At 40.1% G+C, this 27,094-nt stretch overlaps 1 protein-coding gene across 3 annotated transcripts in view; it reads left to right on the top strand.

The window, feature by feature from the left end:
- kcnab2a (potassium voltage-gated channel subfamily A regulatory beta subunit 2a) overlaps positions 1-27,094 on the top strand; it is a 110,822-nt gene that overhangs the window by 64,297 nt on the left and 19,431 nt on the right. For 2 of the 3 annotated variants that reach the window (XM_042506533.1, XM_042506523.1), the window contains exons 3-5: positions 23,622-23,665; positions 25,085-25,122; positions 25,423-25,502. In XM_042506533.1, the coding sequence (XP_042362467.1) occupies positions 23,622-23,665; positions 25,085-25,122; positions 25,423-25,502 (162 nt within the window). Of the gene's footprint in view, positions 1-8,634; positions 9,034-23,621; positions 23,666-25,084; positions 25,123-25,422; positions 25,503-27,094 lie in introns of those variants that run through there. The other variant, XM_042506514.1, reaches the window with a different exon arrangement.

Below are 27,094 nucleotides of genomic sequence, written 5' to 3'. Positions count from 1 at the left end.
GGCCCGCCATAGACAACATTGTCCTGGCTGAGTGAGATGTTTATTCAGCTTGAAGGATTCTTTGCTTTAAAGGGATAGTGCAGATTTGTTGAAGTGGCTTTGTATGGGGTACATATCCATAGTCAGTGTATTACATATAGTAGATGTCACTATATTGAGAGTATTCTCACCGCTCTATTTTTCTGTCAGACAGTCCTGTTCAGACGAGAAAGCCATTAACTGTTTCAGTCTCCCATCTATGCTCAGGTCAAAACATTAATTTTAGCTCACTGAACACAGAAGCTGCTGTTCTGCTGCTGCTTTGATGATTTAGTTATTTTGTGTTATTGTCTAACCTTGGTGAATCCAAACTAACCATTTTAAATTCCAGAGTCACACAATAATAGAAAAACTAACTGATTCGATGAGAAGAGTCAGTTTGGATTGGACCAGCAGCTCCCATGTTCAGTGAGTTAAAACTATTTTTCTTAATGGATTCTGGCTTTTCCTGAATTTTCCTGTTGGAAATCACTGTCTGACATGGTAAAGCAGTGAAAGTATTGTAACTACAATGTGCACTTAAACTAATATTATTTTTTTATTTTTTTTATTTTTTTATTTTTACTTTTTTTTAAAGTGACTAACATATGTGTGCTGCTGCCTCCGTCCACAGCAGTACATTGCTTATCTTCCATGTTGGACTATAGCCTGCCTCTCCAGAGTGGGTTGTGCCCACTACCATCTACTGCTTGTAAAACACTGTCTATGGAAAAGTTACCCATTAAACCCCACTTCAAAAAATCTGAACCATCCCTTTAAGATGTAAAACCTGTGTTTAATTGTAGATTTCGAAGGAGGATCTCTGCAGTCGTTCCTACAGAGGGCAGAAAGATAGGGCTTGTTAAACTAGCTCAGACAGATCAGGCCTAGCACCCTGCAGCAACTCTGGATGCCAGTTCATGTGCCAATCCCAGCTCGATGGAGGTACCCACACTAACCCCTGTGGGCAAATTAGTGAAAGACCACATGAGACACCCACTGCGGTGGCGGACGTCAAATTTGGGAGTCCTTTTCCCCTTTCACTAGCTAAGGGCGTTCTTTGTATTTTGTCGAGGCTTACTGTGTAGAATTGATTCAGAGAGCCAGTGACTATTTTTAGAACTAATGCTGCCGTTGTCATGAAGGATCACGGCTCACGACGGTGCCCCACAGTACCTCTGTGGTCAGGGTAGTTTCTAACGATGAGAGTACAGTGGCTGAAGCGTCTTACCCTCTTTGACACTGTGCTGCTTAGCTGCTGTATGTGGGCTGTAGACTGGGAGAGGTCAGCTGTCCGAGCGAAATCTTCCATACAGCCAGGGAGGACTACTGGGGCTTCATTATAGTGTGGCATCATTGATCGCCAATGCTTCTCCCCAGTCGGAGCTGTGAGGATGAATAGAACAAAACCAATAATTTAAGAGAGTCCTCTGCAGCTTTCTCTTCCAGTATTGGTACAGTAATGTGATAAGGGATTTAAGATGTCAATAAGGGAGATACATTTCTACAGCTTGTTACTGCTGCTGTTTGGCTGCATCTTTGATACTCAGCTTGTGGCTCTTGGGCCCAGTCTGGCCCTTGATAGGGTGCTGGGTTGCCCAATGACCATTTTCAAATTCACATTGAAAGTATAATTATTCACACTGGGGATTTTCTTGTAGCTTGAATGTAAATAAGGTGCCAGAGTGCATAAAGCAACAAAATAAAGCTTTTTATTCAAAGGTCTAGTGTGTTGGATTTAGGGGACATACTGATGGAAATGGAATATAATATAATAAGTAAGTTTTATATTTTTATATATTTTTACATACTTTGTGCTTGTACTTATTTATACTTTCTATAATTGTCTTTGCTTGGCATCAGAGCGACTACAAGGAACCACAGTTTCATTCTGGTGGATCAGTAAATTCTTCCTGATTCAGATTTTGATAAATATTATCAATATTTCTTTATTAACTGTCCCTGAGCAAAGCAAGTTGAGTATCCCTGAGCTTCATGGCAAATTTGAATCTGATTTTTTTAAATTTTATTTTTCCCTTCTGCGTCTGCACAGTCCTTAAACAGCGCTGCTGTTGGTGAATTTTACTGTGCTGTAGTCGTGACTCGTGATCGCACACACATGTTCGGCTGTATGTCTCCAGCTTTTCTCTCCTCTTCCTCCCCCACACGTGCAGGGCCCTATCAGTGCTCAGCATTCACTCACACTGATTGAGTGTCTGAGAGGGGTTTTAGCAGCTCAGTAGATTTTTGGACAACCACAAATCAGGCACTTAATCAAAGCAAGGATTCGAAGGCCATGACTCAAGGGAGGACATTGTTATAATATGTTGAGTGGAAGGAGACAGATTTCTCTTCTTTACGCTGAGATTTGTTCTGCAGTGCTGTCTAACAGCCAGCTGCTGAGTCCAGCACTGACAAAAGCAACTGATGGGATTTGGCTCTCAGGTATTGTTCAGTTGTTTCCCTTTGCATCGATACAAAAATGACTTTTAATCGTAAAAGAACAGTCTTTCATTGGGTTTAGCAAATTCTGAGTCAGTCTACTGTGTGTGCCCTAAACACAAGTCACTAATTAGCAATTTAACACTCGGCACTCTAAGGCATTATGTAAAGATCAGAGTTTCCTATTTTTAGTTCAGCATCCTTTATAACTGATTTATCTTGTGACTAACAATAAATGGAGGTTCATTCTAACTTGCTCCAACAGACTCTGATGAATGAACACAAAGCAGCTCATAGTTCAAGGCAGTATTCGCTCCATAATAGAGTCGAGAAAGGAAATCCTGATTAAAGTGTGCATGAAAAGACTGAATGAGATAATAAATGTGTGAGCATTTGTTCAGACTGACTTTGGCTCGGGGATCACTAGCAGGCCAGGAGGCGATTCGTCCTCTGCACTGCAATGTGATGTGTCACGCAAGTGAAAACTTCAGTAATGAAATAAACGCAGAGGTAGTTCATGGAGCATGAGTGGCACGCAGATGAGAGACCTCCCCTTCAGCAATGTCATAACTGCAGTGCAGGAGAGTGTCGGTAAGTGGGCACATGTGGAACAAGGTTGCTGGTTTCTGACAAAAGATACATGTTCCACTAATCGTCTTTTCACTTGACAGCAGTAGACCTTTAAAATGTCTGTCAGGCACGCTCACCGCAACGCCTGCTGACATTTCTTAAAGGGAACCATTCACATTATTATGCAGTCATGAGGTGTCAGTCATCTTTTATAATCGCCTCCTCTGGTTATTTGGTCTTTTGGTCCCTTTTTTTGTTTTCAAGATATAGTCAAAGCGAATGAAACGCATGCTGTCAGTCTGAAGAAAGTTGGCAGATGTGGCTGTTGTGATTTATTAAATCATAGTACGTGTGACAGGCATGGTTTATTGGATTGAGCATATTTGTTGCTCACTCTGTTGGCATATTTTTGCAAGAGTTTATAGCTGCGGTGCATTCATTAACAACAAGGCGTTGGTGCATGCGCCATTTTGTAATTTCAATATTTTAGTGTTAAATTGAAGATTGCAGATGGTTTGCATCTGGTGATGACAGTCGGTGAGATGGACAAAATGCCAGAAAGGGGGAAAATGTGAAAAATGGTTGTTCTATTGATTAATTTAGTTTGATGGATCACTACTCTGTCAGATGATGCATGCTTATATTGATTAATGTACTTTGCATTGTCCAACAGTCAATAAATGTGTAGGTTTTGAGATGCAGATAAATTAAGGGTCAACAAAGGATTCATTTGGTTTAGTAATGATAAGAAATCAGGTTTCAGTAGCCATTAAAAGCCGTGGAAAGGTAGTAAAAGTCTGAACAATATACAGTAGGATGAAGGTTATTTGAAAATAAAAAGATTTTGTTATATTTTTGTTAATTTGTAATTGTTAATTTTGTTAGATTTAGTGGTATCTATCGGTGGAGACTGCAGATTGCAACCAGATGAAACTTCTGGTCCTGGTTTTAACGAGGAGCCAAATTATTAGCAGAAGTCTCTTCCTCTCCAAAACATACAGACCCAGTTATTTAACACGATAAAAACACTGCATAAAGCAGTTACAAATCAGTGATCCTTAGATGCTGTTTGACTCGTTTCAGGAGGGTTGCTTATTACGGTGGCTGATGTAAAAACGAGAATGGCCTTATCTCTGGACTACTGTAGAAACATGATGGATCAACATGGAGGACTTAGATATAAATTCCTCATTTTAAGGTAACAAAAAAATAGATCATTATCTTTAGGTGAAGAAACAGTAAAAAAAAATATACTTATTATGTCATACGTCTGCCAATATATCCCTCTAAACTCTTGACCTTTAAATATAGTTAGGTGTGCCTTAGAGTGGATGTCGAGGACATGTTACCATGCCTAGCTGGGGCTGTGGGATTTTTTTGTCCTGCTTATTATGTGGGCTTAGCGTCGATCACAAGACTGACACCGTATCTGTGCAGCCTGAGCTCCTGTCTCCGGCCTCTCCCACTTCTCAGTACCTTCCCCATGTCACGACTCCTGGGGGCCCTGGAGCAGAGCCGAGTGGTTCGCGGCATCACGTTTCCACAGCACTGGCGGAGAGTGCATGGACCGTACCCTGCGGTAAAGGGACGCCATGTCAGACTGCTCTCATGCTCAACTAGCTCTGTTGAAATGAGCAGGGAGAGCGAATGGCATCAGCCCCAAATGTGTTACTCATCACCCTGACCCAAAGTGCAGGACGTAACCCTGCAGAGGTGAAAAGAGTCCATCTATCCTGCCCATATGTCGCTCCGGCTGCCGCTTTTGAGATTGATATGCAGTCACATTCAGGGTATTGCTGATTCAGAGGATTCCTTATAAACCTCTAACACACTTTGTTACTACAGGGAGGAACATTCAAAAGTAAGGCTGGGGAAAATATTGTTATTTCCAGGGATGTTCTGATACCATTTTTTTCCTTTCCTTTCCGATACCGATCCCTCAACTTGTGAATTGGCCAATATGGACTACCAATTCAATACCATTACCTTTAAAAAAAAATAAGTTGTATACTATAAGCCCTCTATAGAAATGACTGCTATCATTGTTATATTGCATGGCTCAGGTTAAACCCTTTGTATAACATTAACAAATACATACAGAGAATGAGCCTCACTGAACTTTCTTTTATTATCTAGTTTGACATTTTGCTGTTACCCATTTCAAAAAACAAAAATTAATTTATTATCGCAGCTCTTAGTGGTTGCTAGTGGCTGCACAGTGCAACTTGCTGTGTAGGCAACTGTTTTACGGCAGCAACGAATTGATTTCTGCCATTTTATTCAGGTGACTACTACTTAGAGTTTATCAGTAAATTATCTTGTATCGAATTGGTGCATAGGCACTTGTGAGCACCCAATTCAGCATTCCAGTATTTGAGGCATTATCTATTCTGGTATTCAAACAACTCTAGTTATAACAATATTGTGAAATGAGAAATGAGATCCTGTGTGCAGGATTTAGGTGGATACATTGTCAGAAATTGAAAATAAAATTTGTAACTATGCTTTCATTTGTGTATAATCACCTGAAAATAAGAATAGTGTTTTAGTTACCTTAGAATGAGCCATTTATGTCAACATACAAAGCAGGTCCTCTTCGTCCTCTTCGTCCTCTTAATCCTCTTCGTTGTTTCTATAGTTGCCCAGAATGGGCAAACCAAACATTGGTTATAGATAGGGCCATTCAAGGTTTTGAGGTTTCACGTTTTCATGTTGATCAGTTCTCCTACACGGCATGATATGGCCCAGCCATTGTTTAGTAAAAACTGAACAAAAATGATCTTTCATTTCTTAAGTTTTCAAACAACAGTAGTATCTCAGAGTGAGATTCAGATTCTTTATTAAACATAAGTAGTACAACAAAATAGAATCAACCACAAATTACACATTTAAACGGTTGCCAGTTACAGTACAAAAAAGGACCCTTGAATCTAGTTTATATAAAGTGTGTGTCGTGCAGCGCTAACCTTCAGACCCAGCCGCACACACCCTCTCACACACACACACACACACACACACACACACACACACACACAGACCTGTGTTTGTTTTGACAGGCTGTAGGGGCTGTTCATATTAACTAAGTCAGTGTGGAGCTGCTGGAAATTTTGCTTTCAGTCGTGGTTTGTGTTGCCGTTTGTAACAGTATGAGGTCATTATGTCAAATCAAAATATTGTCTTCATCACAATATGAATTTTTCTTATCATATTACCAATGTTCTTGTGAATGATATGGCACATCCCTACACTTTATGCACAGGAGAAGTTTAAGTTGCATTCTCACCGTTAGATATCACTGAATCCTACACACTAGACCTTTGAAGGCAGCATGACAATAAAGTAATGTAGTTTTCCTAACTTAACAGTAGGGATGCACAATAATACATGCACCAGTATTGGCAGACATTGGCTTTAAAATGAAGTATCAAAATTTTTGACCATATCACAAACTGGTTTTTTTTCTATTGACAAAGTGAAGATGTATAAGACATTAACCTTATGCTGAACTATTTTTCTTATTGTGCACAATGAATGTATATTGCATACCCTGAAAAGTACTGTATTTTATGTCTCCATCTGCTGGTGGGCTATTTTGAGAAGAGTATGCATAATCAATAAAATTAGGTGGAGAAAAAATTATCGGTATGGGTTATGGACCAAATAAGTTATACATGAGCATATTGGATATCAGCAAACAATCCAATTTCGTGCCTCCCTTCTTACCAGGCGCTCTAGCTATTCTATTATTTACCCTCACCCACTTAATCATTTTGTCCACATTACTGATGACCATTTATCAAAAATCTCATGGTGTAAATATTTTGTGAAAACACCAGTAGTAAACCTTACAGTATCTTTGCGATATTGAGGTATTTGGTCAAAAATATTAAGGTATTTGATTTTCTACATGTCGCAGAGCTCTATTTGAAAGGCAGTTTTGAACTTTGCTCCTCTGCTCTCTGCACACAGTGTGAAATTTAAATCACATTTCCATTGAATTAAAGCACCTTTCCCCTCAGGGTTCTATTTAAGTCCAAGAGACCAAAGGTCATCGCTCCAGGAATAGAGCTGTCAGTTAGCAACCGCCTGTCTGCTGGATTCCTGCGATGGAGGTCGCTTCTTTGACTGCTTTTACAACACACGTCTGCCCCTGATGGCATCTCTTTTAATTATCTCCCTGGCACACTCGCTGGTCCACTCAGATAAGCTTCAGTATTGTATTACTGGGAGCGTGTGTCTAATCTACTGTCTCTTCAATCTGCAGCCACTGTTGCGTTGAGTTCCAATTACTGTGGTGTTTACTTTCAACCTCCAACCATTATCATATTTTTACTACTCTGCTTCTCTAAGAAAGCTTTTATTGTTCATCAGATCAGTATAGCCACATGATATTCAGTTGTATTCTGGCACTATATCCTGCAACCTTAATTATTTCTTAGCTCAATTGAGGAATATTCAAGATTAAGTAATTTATTTTAATCACTCACAAGGAATAAAGCAGTGTAGACAAAAACACTGTGACAGCCCTGCCTTTGACATATATTGTCACAGATAAAGTTACATAATGAATATTTCATGGGCAGTTGAACAGACCCACGTGAGAGCCCCCCCATTCTGAGGCCATCGGCTAATGCAAAGTCCTGACCAGTGAGTGTTCAGCTTCTCTCTTTTTCATCTAACAGAATAAACTACATTAAAGCGCACTGCAGGGCAACAGACGGACAAAGCTGAGCACAAAAATGCACTCCCCTTTTCTTAAGAGTGCTGCTCTAAACACAACAGATTTCAATGCCTTGTTCTCTCACGCTGCTTTGGCTCTCTGAATATTCCTCCTCATAGCTTCTCCTCACATCCCTCCCACCACATTCCCTCCCTCCCTCTCTCTCTCTCCCTCTCTCTCTCCTCCCATCTCTTGCCTGTGTGGACTGTGCAGCTTTATGCTCAGCACAAGGCATACAGATGTAAGTTTAATCCAGGCAACGGCCAGAGCAGACAAGTGAATATGAGGTTGCCCTTTTGCTAACACGCAGCAGTATTCAGAATATTCAGCAGCCAGCGCAACTGTCAAGGCGGACTCAGGAGGGGAGATGAAAACCCCCTGGAACTGTGTGTTCGTGTTTTATTCTCGCCATCCTTTTGTGTGGATCTATGCGTTTCCACTCTTTAAGCTTGGCAGCAAGAGGTGTTATCTCTAGCACTGAGCTCAGCTTTAAAAGGAAATTGCAAGACTAAATCTGCCTTTCAGCTTCTGATGAGCCTCTGATTGATAGATAAATAGAGAGGGGGACACCCAGATGAATCAAGGAAAAACTTGCAGAGGTGGAATTTACACAATCTCTGCTTTTTTTGGACTCTGGAAGATTTTTTTTTTTAAGGCTTTGTACTGGACCTGCGTTTTGTGTATGCAAAGTCTACAGTGATTGCACATTTGTTTCTGACGCCAGCTGCGGCAGAGATGCTGTGATGTTGCGCTTGTATTTGGACTTCCTTTGAGAGGAAATTTTTTTACTTGATCAGTGATCCTTTATTGTTTGAATACATCCTGATCTGCCCTCCCACCTTACTGCCCCGCTTTTTTTTTTCTACCCAACATTGTGTGCTACTTCAGCGACGGGGCAGTGATTTGAGGTGATTTTGAGGCTTGATTCGGAGCCTCCTTTAGATTGGACTGTCTCACGCTCTTCAGAGGATCCTCTGACTTTGCATCTCCTGCAAGTTTGTCTTACCTGATTTAACAAGAGGAGAGTTTAATTAGAGTATCTGCAGTTGGTAGGGACTGTCAAACACCAGGATGCAGGTTTCATTAGTGTGCACGGATCACCGTGGGGGGGTGAGCCGCACCACGGAGGACCGGCTTAACCGACAGAATGCCAACAGCCCCAACACAGGCACCCGCAGCAAGTTCAGGGCAGTGGCGATGGTGGCTCGCAGTCTCGGACAACTCTCTGTTCAGAGCGTGCCTTCCTCCAGCGAGCAAAGCATGAAGACTGGGATGAAGTATAGGTAGGGCATGTCTGAACTGTTAACCGATCACTTCACATTTTGGCCCCAAAACTTTCAGACTTATAAAATATTTGAATTGATCTTAAACTGTAGGATTTCTATCCCCTTGCTAAAGTTGATTTTAAATGATGACCATCACATTTTTTATGACTTGGGCTGTAATACATCACAGACAGGACTGTCCATTTGTCCAATTTTCTATTGTACGCCAGTTTTTCTTCCTTACCTTTTCCTGTCAGAACTGCCGGACCCCACCTGTTTAAAATTGATGACCATTATTATAACAGTAAATAATGAATTAACCTCCCTAAACTCCCCTCAAAAACAGCAAGATCCCAGGAGGAAAAAAATGCAATTAGTGCTTTCATTTGGTCTTTATATTTAAATGGTAAAACTAAAAAAAAGAAAATATTTTTAATTGGTCATTGATGTCTAATCTGTTCTGTGCAGGAGTAACAAACAAGCATCACAAACAAAGTACAGTAAGCTGCATTTGTTCAGCTTTAAAGGGGAAACTAATCAGTATTTTTCCAGATTAGTCTCTTAAGTGCAAGAACACTATAATTATTAAACACCATTTATGTGTTTGTTTATAATATTTACATATTTGGGTTGGTTTATATATATCATCACTGCAGATGATGTTTTCCAGGAATATTCAAATCAGATATACTTCCAATCATTACATTAAAAGCTTCATAAAGTCAGTTATCACTGTTGGAATAAGACCAGCTGTCACATTAAAAAGTGTCCCTGACATGCTGTGAAAACTTTGCATAATTATGTCTTTTGTCTACAACAGTGTATGTTGTCATGATGCTGCATTGAATATTTACTGCACCCCTTCATTCAGTTGATTACCGATGACTGCCATCTACACTACTGTTTCGCCTCTGTGTGTCTAGAAACCTCATGGGACATAAAAACTAGTGACTTTTATCTTCAAGTCTCAACATTTAACACTTAGGCAAAGGTTGACATGGAGAAAAGACTTTCTAACAAAATGCAAAATTCTTCTATTTGTGTGCTGATTTTATCTTTTAAAGAAGGAGTAAATCTGTGGGATATCTTTAAATGCATATTGAATCACTGAGAGGAGGAAAGTGAGCAGCAAATTAAGCAATAGCTGAAGACACAAAATCTGTAGGCAGCATTGGTGAGAAAATGAGTTCACATTACTTTTCAGCGTGGTAAGGTGCAGTACATTAAGATCTGCAGCAAGCTGTCCATTAATGCAATGCATTCCTCTGGAGTCATTTTGCAATAATGACCTTTTCGCTGTATATTTTCACACCTGGCACTCAACTGCACACCAAAGACCATTGTTTGACAAGAACTATGGATTTAAAATGACTAACCCTCCATAAAAACTGCATCCTTGATTCTAGCACTGCTGCATCCAATGCAATATACATAATTACACTAAACTTTCATCCAGACATTTTATTTTTAACTAGCAACTTAATTTTGTGATTTGTAAAAACTGAATGATATCGTAACAGTCTTGCTTCTAGCCTTGGTTTGAGAGGCAAAGTGTTACCGAGGCGTACTGTCTTTTTGCTAAAAGGTGTCGCTAGTTCTTGTGATGGAAAATTAATATAACTGAACACATTTCTCAACAGGAGAGTGTTGTGCAAAAGGTCTCCATCAAATGCTTGTGAGCTGTTTTCTTCTTTTTATCATTTTATTGAATATATACATATTTTACTAAACAAAACCTTTTGTTTGTATTCTTACACTAAGTAACAAATGATTAAGTCTTACTTTGTCCACAACTCAAAGATATCCAGTTGGCTGTCATAGATCACTAAAGAAACTGATTAATCGATTATCACATAAGTTGGCAATTAATTTGATAGTTGACAGCTAACCCATTTATCAGTGCAGCTCTAATGGTAAATGGCTTAATTTCTTGTGGAACTGTTAGTATTAAAATCAACAGTTATCTTTTTCAAATAATGTTTTTAAGCCCTAAAACCCACAGAAGAAACAATAGCTCAGTGATGTATCTTTAAAGGAGACTGCTTTGTAGTAGGTTGACTGAGAAATTAAGATTGTGGTGTTGATTTGAGGAAACACGTTACCCATCCTCAGCGCTGTTATCTGGAGGAACACCACAATCCTTTGCATCTTATTTGCCAGCGGCAGCCTCGCCATGTTGGCGCTCTGTCATTATTGAGGCTAATGATATTGAATGAGTAAAATCATTTTCAGCTCGGGGGGCCAGCGGCTGTTTGTGTTCTCCGCTTCCGCAGTGTCGTCCAAGGCACATAACGGGCTCTGTGTTTGTGAACCAGACTTGCATCTGATGCATACCGAAGGTAATGCAGGCCTAAATGCAGCGTTAGGCTCAGAAATGCAAGCACTGAGGCTACGACATAATGTTTTGGGGTTTTGAAGAGATGGGAATGAAAAGGAAGGGAGGCGAGAGTGAAAGGGAAGAAAGGGAGGTTAATGCTGGTGTAGGCACTATGCCCAAGAGGAAGTACAGTAGGCTGGAGTGATCTGTGCTCATGTCACTGTGTATCTTTCAGACGTGCCTCTTTGAGTTTAAGCTTGCAAGGCCTCTTAGCGTGGCCGTGCATTTATCTTTTCATCCTTGAGCACAAGGGGTTTTTTTCTCTGTTAAAGTCAGTTTTCCATTTTGCCTTTTTTGACAGTTGACGAAGGTTAGCAGTTTTATAACTGTTCCCCAAATGAATACAGTTAAAGCTTATCCAACCGCCAAAACTTTCCAAGATTATCCACACTGCAGAATACAGCCGTGTGAAATTCAGATCAGCCTCATTTGCATACAGTCCTCTGTTTCCTTGAGTGGCAGCCTTGAGCTTGACTCAAGTCTTTCAGTCCATGGACGCAGGTTACGTTGGAATTGACCTCCCCCACAAGGCCGAGGGAACCATCAAAGTGAACATCTTTTCAGGGTATACGGAGGGATTGCAGCAGCTTTAGCGGGCTGCCTCGCCACAGACTTGAGCCGTTCTGTAATGTGACACCGGGCCTGCACGACACGACTGGTTAAAATCACAGAGCTTGACTGTGAGAACCCGCACCTCTTCCAAGGAATGATTAAATGGCTTCAGTCAGGACTGAATTAATGATGCACACAAAATGGCTTATGATTATGTAAAGTAGTCCCGCTTAGGGAATGGAAGAATATCTGGGAGATTGGGAAGGCAGTGCAGGTGGGGAGTCAATCCCATAAAGCCCCTGCTTTTCACAGTCTGGTTATCAGCGCTTCTCTCAAGCAACCAAACCAAGGAAGGGTCTTGAGGGAATGAGTCACCTTTACAAGAGCCACTTTTATTTGCTTAGGCTTAGCAAATAAACTGCTGCAAAGCAATGCTGAGGCAAATAAGTTGGAATACGTATCACTTTTTGGTTGGACTGCGATTTCGTGTTTGTGCAGACTAAAGCTCATAATAAACTGCATTTGTGCTTTTTTTTTTTTGTCAACGCATGGTATTGTTCTTTGTCCACAACAGTTCTGCTCTTTTGCACTCAGTATCGTTTACTGCAGTGTCCATGTAAATCAGAGCTGACTCACCTCCTCTCCTGGTGTAAATCTACAAGCAACTCTCCTTAGCCCAGACTGTCAGTAGGATTCCTCGCATCTCTGGAGGTCCACTTTTGGTTGTAAAGTTGACAGTGAGTCACAGCCACAGTAAATAGCTACTGGCAGTGTTGTGTAAGCGGATGGCATTTAAATCCCACCACTGTGTTGTGTGAAGCTGCGATGTATCATTGTAAATCACAGTGATAAGATGCTGCTTAAAAAAAGCCCGTCTCACCACGTCTGTTTTTATTTAATGTACCTTGAAGTGACTTGAAGTAACAGATGTCATAAATTATGAAAACAGAAATAAAAAGCAAATGTCTGAGATTTACAACATGTACACATTTGTTATCAGTGCACATGTTTAAAGGTTCGGTGTGTAAGATTCAGGGGATTTTTGTGAGGATTGCAGAGCGCAACCAGCTGAAACCTCTCAGTTAGAATTCTTTCAGTGATCATTGCTCAGGAGGTTTTTACCAGGAGCTGAATTTTCCCCAGAGATCTCCTCCTCTCTATGACAAATGGAAAAACACTGAATAAAGCAGTTTAACGTTACAAATCATTGTTTCTTCTACACCAGTGGTAGGAAACCTGCAGCTCTGGAGGTGCGTGTGGCTCTTGAGCCTCTCTCCAGTGGCTCCATGTGGCTTAAAATAATAATTTAAATACCAGTTCCTGATTTTGAGTCTCTTTAGCTAAGCTAGCCATGGATTCCAACTCCAAAAGAGGACAGATTATGAATATATGAATGATATGAATGAATGCTTCTTAAGACCCATTAATAATGTTAACTGGCTTAATATGTTTGCACCTCCAGACATTTTTTTTGTTTTGGCTTTTTTGATAGTGTAGGTTGCAGACCCCTGTCCTTTACTGTATGGCATATCACTGACGGTGGGCTCGCCCAGCACCTGCTAATGGGTGCTCCCCTTTTTTCTGTAATAAATTAAGATCCAGTTGTTCAGGAGGTTTTTACCAGTAGTCGAAATACCCATAGAGGTCTCTTTCTCTTCAAAACAAACAGGCCTAGTGATTAAACCAGTAAAAACAACTGAATGCAGCGGTTTTACACTAAAAAAAATCTGTGTTTTTCTGACACTTTTGTTGCTCAGAGGCTTCTCACTACAGTGGCCAACAAAAATACAGGAATGGCCTTATCTAGCTCCAGTGTTTGTTTTGTCCATTCTGAGCGACTGTAGAAACATGACGGTGTGACATGGTTATCTCCATAGAAGAGTACCCAATGCAGCTTAAACGGCTCATTCTAAGGTAACAAGAATGCAGCAATTCCTATTTTCAGGTGATTATTCATCAAAAGAAACACTTCTTTTATTACATTGCATTTCTGCCAATATATCCTATAATCCTATACACCAAACCTTTAATGTTTCCTTATTGTATTATTAGCTGTAATTGCAGAGGGAAAATTGAACTGGTGGTGCGTGACTGTGGACATATTTTTGTCCCTCTCCGAGAATTTTTAAGAAAGAAGAAGCTGACCATCATTTTTCCCAATATTTTGTTACACAAATGCAAAAGCATGCATCTCTCAGGCTCCGGGTGACAAAAGCTGTGGGTGTGAGATTTGGGGCGTTGTGAGTGTGGGTGCATGCTGGGACGTTTTCCTGCATTTCAGAGGGCTCTTCATCAGGGAGCCAGCTTTCCACAGCCTGCACTCCCCCTTGAAATATGAATCATAAATAGACCGTGGTAGTTGAACAGAACACGCATACAGGAGTACACTTTGGCCACTGTGATGTAAATACTAAGACTCATCCACAGCGCAGATTTCAGGCTCACAGTAGCTACTTAGGTACCATCTTAAATAAGCGCAGAACATTCGCCATCTGTTTGCTCAGGGCATGTGGAGAAAAATTGCCAAACGGTGGGATGGTTCATTTATTGTATGTAGGCTTATGTAGGCTTGTGTTTTATTGTGTGCACTGAGGTTTTGTCTGTGTTGGTGTATAAGACAGCGGGCAAGTTGGGAGGTTGTTGTGGAATATTTTGCCTATGTGCCTATAAGTGAGTCTGCATGTGAGAGACACACTTGTGTTATGTTGAAGGAGAAAATGAAGACAGCTGTTCTTTCTTTGCCTCACTGATAGAGTTTAATTAGAGTGTGTGTGTGTGTGTGTGTGTGTGTGTGTGTGTGTGTGTGTGTGTGTTTCTTAGCACCACTCATTTCTCTCTGCATGTTATTTTCTTATATGTTCTAGAAATAGCCCAGATTTATTAATTCTGTTGTGCACTGCCAAGAAGAAGCGAATCTATTCAGTTTATACTTACTGTTTCATCGTGTACTTGTGCAGGAATGTAATTTGACTTAATAATGATAAAGTCCAAAGTTCACTTCACCATTATGCGTTCAAATGTTCTCTGTGAGGTTATTGTATTTATAAAGCTGCCACACTAGACTGTTATCCTGCCTGCAGTAGGAAGAGGGGCTCAGATTTGCAAATGAGTACTGAATCAACAGACTTGTTTTGACAATGAAATTTGTGTTTAGCTTCTCTTTCTGCATGAGAAGCATTTGAACTGCATGTTATGTAACGTCTGATTGAGGAAATAATGTAGCACAAATAGAAGAGAGACTGCACTGTGGCAGGAGGCTTGAGCTTTAGCTGACTTCAGAAAGTAATAGAGCGCAGGCCAGCAGGGGAAAATCCCATCTACCCTGCGGCGTCATGCTAAGTCATGTGTATTATGAATATTTAACCTCAACATTTTTTTAATTAGGCAGATGGCACCAGTTTGTTCTAAATTGATACAGTGGCCCACGCAATCTCCTTTTTATCAGCAAGATGGTCTCTTACAAGCTAGTTAGAACAGTTTGGGTCATTTATGTAATTAGCTGGCTGATGATCAAGGATGCTACAAACTATTATTTCAATGATGAAACTATTTGGTCTATAAAATGCCAGAAAAAAAGTGAAACATTTCCATCAGTTTCCCCAAAGCTCAGGGTGATGTCTTCATTTGTCTTGTTTTGTCTCACCAACAGTCTAAAACACAAAGATATTCAGTTTACTATTATATAATAATAAGAAACTGGAAAATATTCAAATTTAAGAAGCTGGAATCAGAGAATTAGGAGAAAACTGTCTTCAAACAATGAATCAGTTCATTGATTCATCAATGGTTTCCCACTTTCAATAAGGCTGCAACTAATGATTATTTTCACTGGCACTCATTCTGTTGATTATATTCTCGATTATTCAATGAATTGTTTGGTCGATAAAATGTCAGAAAATGGTGAAAAAACAGTGACTCCCAAAGCCCAGGATGATCCTAAAATATATTGTTTTGTCCACATTCCAAAGATATTCAATTTATGGCCAAAGAGGAGAGAAGAAACCAGAAAATATTCACATTTAAAAAGCTGGAATCATAGTATTTTGACTTGTTTATATGTTTTAAATGACTTAAACTGAGTGATCAATTGTGAAATTAGTTGGCGTTCAGAATGTGTCTGTTAGGAACAGGTCGATTGCCTGGTCTTCAGTATTGCTGCTTGCAGCTTTCTCAAGAACAGCTCATCCAGTCCTTAGTATTACACTTAGTTGTGTGGAGTAAATGTGCCATTTGTTAACAGCTAACTATTTGGGACCAGATTTTTTCCAGTAACAAAATGTTCATTTCCAAAGTTACACTGCTGATGCTTGAAGTTTGAGTTTGCTGCAATGTCGCATCTGCAGTCTAGTTTTCTTTATCTACTCTTGAATTTAGGGACAATGGAGAGCAAGCTCTTTCCAGCATGCCATTCAGCGGTGTAACAGTAAATACACCTCACAACGTGTACATACTAATAGACCAATAAATATATCCTGCAGATCTCAAGAGTTTACACTCCACACTACACTTTCTTGGGTCCTCAGCAAAAGACCTGCAAAATGTGAAGGTTGATCAGATGAACAGTTATTGTAAAAAAAAAAAAGGAAGGACAGACATACAGAGACGGAGACTCCCTCCGTTTTAGGTAGATTTACTCAATGTTTCCATCAAACCTAGGATTGTATAAAACATCTAATCTGTTGGCATTGTCTGAGAATACTCTCTATGTGTATCCTTTGGCTACGATAGTCGATTTAAAAGCATGTCAGGATGTTAGAGCACAGCTCAGTGTGACATTAAAGATACAGTATAAGAATCATTGCTAAGACTTGGAATCCCCTCCAGGTCCTAATAAGTTTCTCCCTCGTTTCTCTCCAGCGTATAGCGGAAGATTTTCCGTCCCTGTGGGCACTGGCAGATTTATCAACAGACAAGAGCCTCTGAAAATGCCTGAGTTAGAAGAAAAACAAATTTAGCCTCAGGAAAACCCTCTGAGCTGACAATCTGTTTATGCCCAAGTAAAAATACAGAAATCTACCATTTACAACTGTCTTAAAGTGCTTCATTGCCAGTGGCTCTATGTTTCTGGCTGCTGTATGTATGAAGTCAGTTGCATTCTCACAGATGAAATCACATTTGACATGCTCTCCGGCTGCTGTCAAATACGACGCTGCAAGCAAATACCAGTTATACTGTGTATAACTGAGCGTGTGTTCATTTAATGGCTTCCATGAGAGATAACAGGTCATGGAGTCACATCACAAGAGCAGAAATGACCAGAAGGTTCCTCACAAAAAGTTAACATGCTCAAAACAAGAAACAAGCCCTGAAAATACTATAACTGTGGAAAAAAAGCCTGGAAAAAATCATGTGGCATTTTAGACAGGTTACAGACAACTGCACACTGGTTGCAAGGCAGTGGGAAAATTGTACTAACCAACCTGATATTGTTGCAACAGTCCTGGCTCAATATGGTGCTTCTATTTGGTAAAAAAAAACTTCCATTTATGCCTGTGAATTCATACTTCAGTTTTGACAGTATTGTACCAGCTAAACCTGACACCACTCAAAGAAAATAATGGCTTCAGGGATCCCATGGTCATGAAAAACATGGAAGTCATGGAAATTCACAATCATATTTTCCAAGTCAAGGAATCTGTAAAAATGATTTAAAATTTTGGAAAAGTCATGGAATTTTTTGTGTGTAATGAAATTGTTATAGTAATTTACCGCAGATAGCTGTCCACAGAATACAAGATAATGGCAAATTTCATGTCTCTATCTGTTGCTGCTGTAATGTAGCTCTAATGATTGTCCATGTCTGACAGTGTTTTGTTAACCATCACACACATCTTTATTTTCTCCCTGTGTTCTGTCTCTCCCTTCATGTATGCCAGTGATTTAAATACTGTTTGATAGAGTTTTAATCAGATATGTTTGGAAAACGCTGGGCAAGTGAGGAAAGAAAAAAATATTTATTATTGGTCATTGAAAAGTCATTTGAAAAGTTCTGAAATTCTACCCATTAAAATGTGTGGGAACCCTGTGGCTGACACCCAAAAGGGCATTTCCCAGTAGCAAAAATATTAGGTAATAATTAATTTTTTTGAAGATTGTTTAGAGATCTGCATAACTTTGGTTCTGCATAATCAAATATGTTATAAAACAAAAGATGATACATTACAAGTTGTGCCAATGGTATGAAATGATGTATGTTTTCAGTCTTCCTCGTGGCGTCCCTTCCACATTCTGCCACCTCGTTTTGAAGTGTTGTGAATCTTGAATAGATAACAAAAAAAAAAAAAAACGTTCTAGTGCACATTTAATGTTGCTTCTCATTTTGCCACATGTTTTTATCTGCTGGCTTTAATATCTGATCTAAGCTCACAACTACACAATCACATCAGTTGTTGTCAGATCTCAGACGGAGACATGTCTCAGACAAAGTAATTTTCTCCCTGTTTATCAGTCTGAAAAATGCCATTTTATTGTCACAGTGTTCTGAGGATATGGGGCTTGTGAAAAATGGGTCCAGTATTTACTTTAGTGACTCTGGGGGGAAAGTATTGTAGCTTATCTGTGCTCATATTTACCTCTCCCATGAAAGTGTATTGAATCAGGACCGTCGGGATGAAACCCAGACGACACAGCTACAGGACGTGACTCCTAATCGAGCTGGCTTCTATATTAATGGTCTCTGGCATAATATACAAACTAAAACTATTTTTGAAGCTATAGTTTCATCCAGATCTTTTTTGTTTATTTGTGCAAACATACTTTAAGTGAATGTTTTAAAGTCCCACTTTTGGTCACAGCTCAGTTTGGACTTAATGTTATCTTGAATTTTATGGTGTATTTACCAAAACATGTAATGTGTGAGCTCCAAGAGCCGAAGGACACAAAATTAGTGATTTTGGATATTCGGAATCTTCTGTAAGAGTGAAGCCCTGTGTTGTATTGTGAACTTAAATGAATAATTCAACTTTGTTGGAAAATATTTTTAGTGCTTTTTTTGCATAGTTAGATGAGAAAATCAATATCAATTTCATATCAATCCATTCATTATGAAGCTATTGTAGCTTAGCATGAGACCTGGAAGTTGGGGCCTGGCTCTCTGCAAAGTTAAAAAAAAAACCAACTTGTTAATTAATAAGCATAAGAGATGCAACTTGGACAGATTGTTTTAATCTAGTTTGGAGAGAGCTGGACTGGCTGTTTCCTCCTGCTTCCAGTTTTTATGTGCAGTTAAACAAATGTTTTCCTATTTTATCGATTTTCTTGTCAAACTTGGCAAGAAAACATGTTACTTTATTTCCCAAAATGTCAACCTATTCCCTAAAAACAACAATTTAACTCAGGAAAAAAAGTTTGTACCCTTCATCTCCAGTCACAACTCACCCCCACAAATCCGTCTTAGACTCTTTCTGAAACCAGAAATTGCTCATCCAGCTGGCAGGAAGTGAAGAGAGCCTCATGGTGACAGTCATTCATGTTTCTTAGCACTGAGGTGAACTGAAGATAACTGGATACATGGCTTACCGTAGCTTGTGAAGGTTTAACTGAAATGGAGGAGCAGATAATAGTGAAATTTAAATTTTTGGGCAGATTGTTCCTTTAAATACAGTTAAAATGTATAAGCAGCCTTTACAGAGCGAAGTGGCTCACCCTATTCCTCTCGTTCTTATTGCCTAGTCAGGACATTTCTAATCCAATATTCTCCAGCGTCGCTCCTTTAAGTGGATGTTACATAAACCTCAATGGAGGAGGAAACCACCTGCAGCCAACACGAGCTCGTGCCATTCGGTCTGTGTTTTTCTGAAGTCGAAACCACGAGTTAGGTAGTATTAATAGTTCTGCACGGTGAACATTTCTCTCAACACGTTCTTCTTTACAGCTCTGCGACCTTGTTTCCTCATTCATCACTCTGTCCTGTCCCGTCCTGTCTGTCCGCTGACTTCACATTGACTTTCAGTCCTCTCTCACAACCAGTTTGCTGACTCCATACTTCCAGTCCTGTCTGATGCCTGACCAGTTTATGATGTTTCAGTGTAAAGCCTTTAATCTGGAAAGAACTGATGTAATTCTGCTCCTTTGTTAATACCAATATCTCTCAATCACTTCAACTAAAACACTTTACAGCAGATCTAACATGACAGGCATGTAGTTGATGCCCTGCAGAAGTAAAAATGTAAAGGTAGCAACCGTAGACTGAACTCCTCACCAGCTCATATCCCCAGATTTCTTTGAAAATTTATGTTTTGTGTTTGTACAGCAGATGTGTCTTGTGCAGGTTATTGTTTTCTGTCTTACTGAATCAAACAAAACGGAAGTACATCAACCGCTTTGCAATCAAAACAGGAAGAGCATAACACTTTTGTTTTACTCTGCAGCTATCACCCATTACCAAGATAGTGTAAGTTCTTTGCAGTAGGGGAAATGGCAGCCAAAGTAGCTATGGAAAGCAAAATGCAGTGTGTCCGGTGTCGTAGGTAGTTACCACACTCTTCGAAAAATATAAAGTGATCCGGTTGTCTTTGCCACAGTGGTAACAAAGTTGTTTCTACTTTAATTATAGGCAAAAATATAGGAGTGCAATGGCTTAGTTAGCAGAAGTAATTTAACCTACTTATATTCATCCGTGTATACTTGCTATGTGTGTTGATGTTCCACACATCTTTTTCTTTTCTATTTCATGTTCTTCGTGTTGAATACTGTATTCAAAAATCCAGTAATCAATAATACGTGACTGAAAGGTCAGGTGACCTCTGACAGGTCCTGCTGCATGTTGACCTTGTTGGAAAAATAACCTCTGCTATTTTCCACAGGTCAGCTTCAATCAATGGTGGCAAAACTCATCAGCAGAGCTCAGCGATTGACTTAGACAGGCAGGATTCATTGTGTCAAGCTGAAGTTAAATGCAACCTTTGTGTACACAAGTTTCAAAAAGATACCTAATCCATCCTCAATGAAATAAACCAACATACCAAAATGAAAACCTTTGCTTTGTCCACCTGAGCTTCAGGCTGATGGGATCAGAAGGCTGTCAACTCTGAGAAAGGTTAGCCTACCTTGGATTTTAAAGTAAACAAGCAGACCAGATGTGTGCTGTGGTCACTACGTGTCAGGCTTTGTCCCTGCGGCTGCAGCGGTGTTGCTGTCTTGTACTGTGCCTGTCTCCTTCATTATTGAGGAGGATGTGAGCGAGATGACTTTACTGTTACGCTTTATGTCTGCTGAGGATCAGCGGGAACCTGACCCCAGCCTGCTTACAGGCCCTGGCAGAGGGTCATTGCAGAAACGCACAATGCAGTATTCAAGGCCAGTCTAGTAAAATATTGAACACAACAATGTGCTGACAAAGGGACATCCTTACAATGAGAACAAAGGCAAGGGCAGAGCTGTGTATTCTGATATCCTGGTTACTTATTTTTAGGTTTGGGGAAGTGCTTAAATGCACTGGCACTGTATGTGCAGTATGCATGGTTAAAGCATGCTTATGCAACACTTACACAGTAAGCTTCGCTTTGTGATAAGCCCTAACACGCTGATGAAAATGGTGTAACTCTAGAAGCAAGTGTATACGGTTGTTCTTAGATGATCTAATTAGACAGGTTTACTGTGCATCTCGTTTTCTTAACGTGCTTGTGCACCATGTATTAACATATGAAGCAACACCAATTCATTTAAGCACATTAGGTGTTTAAGTCTGTAGAAGTGCAAGGCTTAAGACAGTGCTGGATATACAGTAGCACATTTTTAGAGACAAACTACTTAAGATGAGTAGTGAAGAAGATATTTTGCATTACGCAAACATATCACAAATATGCTCCACTAACAGTTTCAGTCAATACACTGCTTTTGGTTCCAGTTATCTCTGTCCGTGACGACGAGCAGCAACCCCCCCGCCCCCAGCGGGGACAAGGTTAAACCAAGCCCCCCCCCCCCCCCCCACTTTACTCACGCAATTAAGAGGCAGTTAATTGTAGATTGGCTCCAGTGGTTTGCCAGAGGGGACTTGTTTTAACCTTGTCACCGCTGTGGACGGTGAGGACACGTGGTCCCACTGGATTCCCTTATCTCTCTCTCTCTCTTCTCCCTCATGACTGACTATGTTTACTTATAAGTCAGCGGGCTCCAATACACGACATCATCAAGCTCTTGCATTCAAACTGTAACACGATTACAGACCTCACTGACCAAATCAGATTCTTTTAATGAGACTTCTTGTTGTGAGTAAGCCTGACCCAAATGCTTTACTTGCAAAATGAACAACTGGATGTGATTTAATTCTCAGTGAAACCTCCTAGCAGCTCCAAAAAGGTTGATTTCTACTGTGAATTAAAACAAAGAAAACAAAGAATATAAATGAATGGAGACTGCTCGCATCCATGGTGGTTCAGTGAAGAAAGAGTGGAACTAATGATGTGAAAATTTAACTGGATTAACTCTCCTGAAATAGAAACGATATGGAGATACATCAAAAAGAAACTTGAAGCATTTTTTTTTAATTCACTACAACACAAATGTAGCCCACTTAACCTGCTTAGAGGGGATGGGATACTGTTAAAATTTTCGTATTTATTTTAAATGGTTCAGTCAGTTTTTTTGGACTCTGCGTTCAGACCACATTGAATGAAGTGTTTTGTTAGTCACTGCAGCAATTCAGCAATCTTATCATGGCTTCACAAAACACCCACACACACACACACATTCCCACTCACACATGCAGTCACAAGAGCAGTCATGTAACACACATCTGCACACACACAGCACAGCACACCTATCCACTGTCTCCCTTTCTACTCCTTTTCATTTCAACTGCATTCCTATACAGGCAGTCTTGTAAAAATATATTAGATATCCTCCCACACGTTCACTTTGACTCCTGCACATGTTACATCATCTGTGATGCCACATTTCTTTTATCTCTTTACTGCCAGCTTATCTCTTAAAGTAGGTTGACCAGAGGTAGCACATTTCATTTTGTATGTTTGTATCATTTCTTACATCAGTGATGAAACAGAACTATTAAGGTCTGAAGAAGAAAAAAATACACCAACAAATTTGAGCAAATCAGTTATGTCAGTGCTTTAAACCAGGAGCCATAGACATTTCTGATAATTTTAAAAGCTTGCACAAAAGAATCAAAGACCAACCAAAGCTGTGATTGTCAGCAGAGGAGTCTGTCTGCACTGTGATAGGCTCAGAGACGCCAGCTTTAAGAGCGAGCTGTTGTGAGTAGTCAGGCTTCTGCGTTGCTGTGGGGGGATTTTAGTCAGATGGCGGCTGAGGGATCCTGGTGTGCTGTAAGAAATTTCAGTGGATGTCATGGTGGGCCTGCTTAAGACCTGTTTCGTCTCTCTGACTTTCCCCTGACATTTAACAGTGCACACGTATAGATTCTTATTGTTGGCACACGTGTTTCTGTCCTTCCTTAAACGTCCATCATACATGTGTCAGTGCTGCAGTAGATGCACGCTGCCTTCTGTACCCCGTTGTTCTCAGCTTTCATGACTTAAAGCTTCCACCTGAGTAACAGACTTTCCCCACATTACGGGAGAGTGGCAGGGTTATTTATTTATTTATCAATCAGTCAAAGTTACGAATGGTCATAGCCACTGCTGGAGTGCAGAATATCATAAATCTCTGCCACCTCAGTGCTGCATTAATGTTAATGTAATTCTCTCTGTTTTGACAGAAACCTTGGGAAGTCGGGCCTGCGGGTGTCCTGCCTCGGATTAGGTAAGAGCCTTTTGGATCATGAGACACACTGAGAAGTTTGCTGCACAACCAAAGACTTTGTGAGGAGAGGAAATTGTGTTTTTACACAGACAGCCCTATTAAAAACGATCTAGAGAGACAGAGCACATTTAAGTCCCACCCCTACCTGAGGGGAAAACAACTCATCGCTCTTAATTGACTTTGTATTGTGTGAGGGTGCCTCCCTGTCACTTATGTCTCTTGGCAAAGAACACAAAGTTACCCAAAAGCTGTTCTGTGCTGAAATGCACTAGCAACATGGTGAAGAATCCACTACCAAGTTACAACAAGCTGCTGAACTAAAAAATGAAGATGTTAAGCTAAATGACATGAAAAAACTAGCAGGAGGATTGGGAAAACTGTGGGATCCTGGCACTCAAAGGGGCAAAGGGGTTGTATTTACTACTTTAAATAATCAAAGGTGTGTTTTGGGTGTAACATTAATCCAACCAATCTGGGTGACATTTCCCTGTCCCTGTAAAACCCAGGTGCACCTGGTGCATTGCTATTTACATGGCTAACTCTGTAAATTGGAGAGGCTAGTGGTATTCTGCTGAGAGTAATGCAGTAAGAGCATTGCCAATGCAGCAAATATCATGGGACATTGTTGCAGCAATACTAAAAACTGTAGTTTTAAACTTGACAGATCCGCAGATCCAACAGATCCAAACCTTAAGTTTCCAAAATAATCAGTGCAATTAGACTGCTCCTCGTGCATAAATGTGCACAATGTGTCTCTTAAAAGGAAGTCAGACAGCAGCTCTGCTCTGCTCTCTGCTATGTTCACATTTCAGAGACTTTCATTAATAATCTGCTCATTAATGCTGTATTATTTCACCCACATACAGCCCATCTCTGTGTCCCTGATTGTGTAACAAGCAGAGTGTACATGTGTTGTGGATCTGTCTATGTAGACATATCTCACTATGTGCAAATTATTGAGCTATTCATTTTAGACCAGGTTTTGCTTGGTCAATGGCACAACGGCTTTCTGCTATCTCAAAATAGCAATACATTGCGCCTGACAACTCCTCATTTTAAGACCCACACGCCCATGGGTGCACAGATGGGCATGAGCACATTTGCTACTAACACAACGTGGGCACTGGCTGTGAAAATAACAACTGCATCAGTTTGACAGTTGCACTGTGCTGTGCGTCGCTTTGAATCAGGTGTAACATGGGGCCCAGAGTGTGAAAATATAAGTTGAGTGGAAAGTTCTAGAGACTCTGCAGAAATAGCTCAAATATTTTATTCAAGTTGAGGTAATTTTTTTAGTTAGCACTTGTTTTAGTCACACTATGTTACAGTATCAGGTGTGTAGAACTTACAGTATCACTGCATGCACATGTGAGCTTATGTACTGACACTCTGACCCCACCTCTCTGCCGTCTTCTCTAGGAACATGGGTGACGTTTGGTGGACAGATAACGGATGAGGTGAGAACAGATGCATTTTGTCATCTTACATCAATCAAAGCTCAGGAATGGAAACCCTCCACACGATCTGACGCATCCTGGGTTGCTCAGGAAGCCTATTTTTTTACTGACAGTGAAAACATACTGCCGGAGGGAGTCAGCAGCCAGAGAATAAACATGTTACAGGAAGCCAAAAGCCACAACAACCGCCTGTAGTCTTGTGAAGGAGGTTTAATAATTGAAAAGTCCTAACACCTCGCATCAGAGGTCCCTCACCCTTTCTATCCCCCTCTCTGTTCCTTCTCCCCGATCTCTCAACAGATGGCAGAGCAGCTGATGACTCTGGCCTATGAAAATGGCATCAATCTGTTTGACACAGCGGAGGTCTACGCTGCTGGCAAGTGAGTATATCCTGTGCTACAGGTCACATAGCAGGGAGCAGTAACACCAAATATTAGCAAGCAGCTCACTCATGATTAATTATAAACACACCAGGTAGACTAGTCGACCTTTCTAAAAGTAAGAAAACACTCCGAAAGTTAAAACTGAGCACAATTCAATCTGTACGGTTAAACTCTGTCTAAAAAAATATTGTACATATGAGAAAGAGCCATCTGAAATCATTCATGACAGTTTTCAAAACCAAGTTGTATTCTAAATGCTGCTGAAATGTGTGGCACTTTGCACCGTGCATTATGATTTGCACATTATCCTTCAAAACATGACAAAAAGTCACTGCACTAATGTTAAAAATACAGCTGTCAAACGATTAATTTTTTAAACGGCAATTAATCACAGAATTTCAATTTTAATCCTGATTATCCTGATTAATCACATTTTCTCGATTACATGTTTACAGTTGCATTATTTTGCATTTCAAAACAGTTATGAAGTCCATATTGACAGGGTTAAGCAATTCTTACCAGATTGTCTGGATTAGAAATCAAATGACAGCAAAAAAAAAAAAACCCTGCATTTTTATTCAGATATCTTCTAAGGGATCCCTGTGAAATGGCCATACCGTTTTACCATCACCAAAATGTATCTGAAGTTTGGAGCATAATTCCACCCCCACTGAGAAGCAAGCACGATATTGTTGGTACCACTGAATTTCTCACGTCTTCTAGTTTGATGATACCAGTGTCATCATTGTAGCTTTAAAACTCTTAAAGACAGAAATGTCAGTCAGCGTTCAACAGGATAAAAAAAATGTTATGTACGGACATTGATTATTTCGCAATTAATTAATGCTGACAGCCCTAGTTCAGAAATAGCAATTTATTACGGAGTATGTAAAAAAATGACACACACACACACACACACACACACACACACACACACACACACACAAAAACACACACACACACACACATACAGGCTTGTCGGGGTCTCCCATGCGCCCAGAAGCACCTCTCTCATTAGCAAGAAGAAATCCAGTGTGTGTAAGACTCGGACCTACTTTTCATGTTGAATGTCCGCGGGCAGAGCGACGCAGTTCCATCCATTGAGTCTAAGAGTTGATGATCAGAGCTGCTAGTGAGTCTTGCTCCTCACGTTTTCCTCTTCGTGTCTTGATAATAAGTTTAACCGATGAGGTAGTCTTGTACCAACTTGAGGGCAGCAACGTTTAATGGACTAGTCAACTAATTGCGCACATTCTTAGTCACTTTATCCACATCACAAAAACACATTATTACTCTACTATTGGTGTGAAGCCATGCCAGTAGGGTCAATATGATGTGCAGAATCTTTGACACCACCCAAATACAATAAAGGTGAGGGAGATTTTCTCTGGTAATGAAAGGTGTGCAAAATTACTTTTGAAAATCGCATCACTCTATAACCATAATACCACTTCCAATAGTTTTCATGGGACTCTTTTGTTGCCACAAAGAAGTTTTAGAGACACATTAATGGACACAGTAGATTAACGTCTCTGTCCTTCATCTTAAACCTGAATTTCCTTTTCAGCAACACGTTGTTGTTGCATTTA

The sequence above is a fragment of the Plectropomus leopardus genome, chromosome 2 (assembly GCF_008729295.1).
Source record: "Plectropomus leopardus isolate mb chromosome 2, YSFRI_Pleo_2.0, whole genome shotgun sequence".
NCBI lineage: Eukaryota > Metazoa > Chordata > Actinopteri > Perciformes > Serranidae > Plectropomus > Plectropomus leopardus.
Note: the sequence above shows the minus strand (reverse complement) of the source record. Positions and strands in the feature narration are given on the sequence as shown.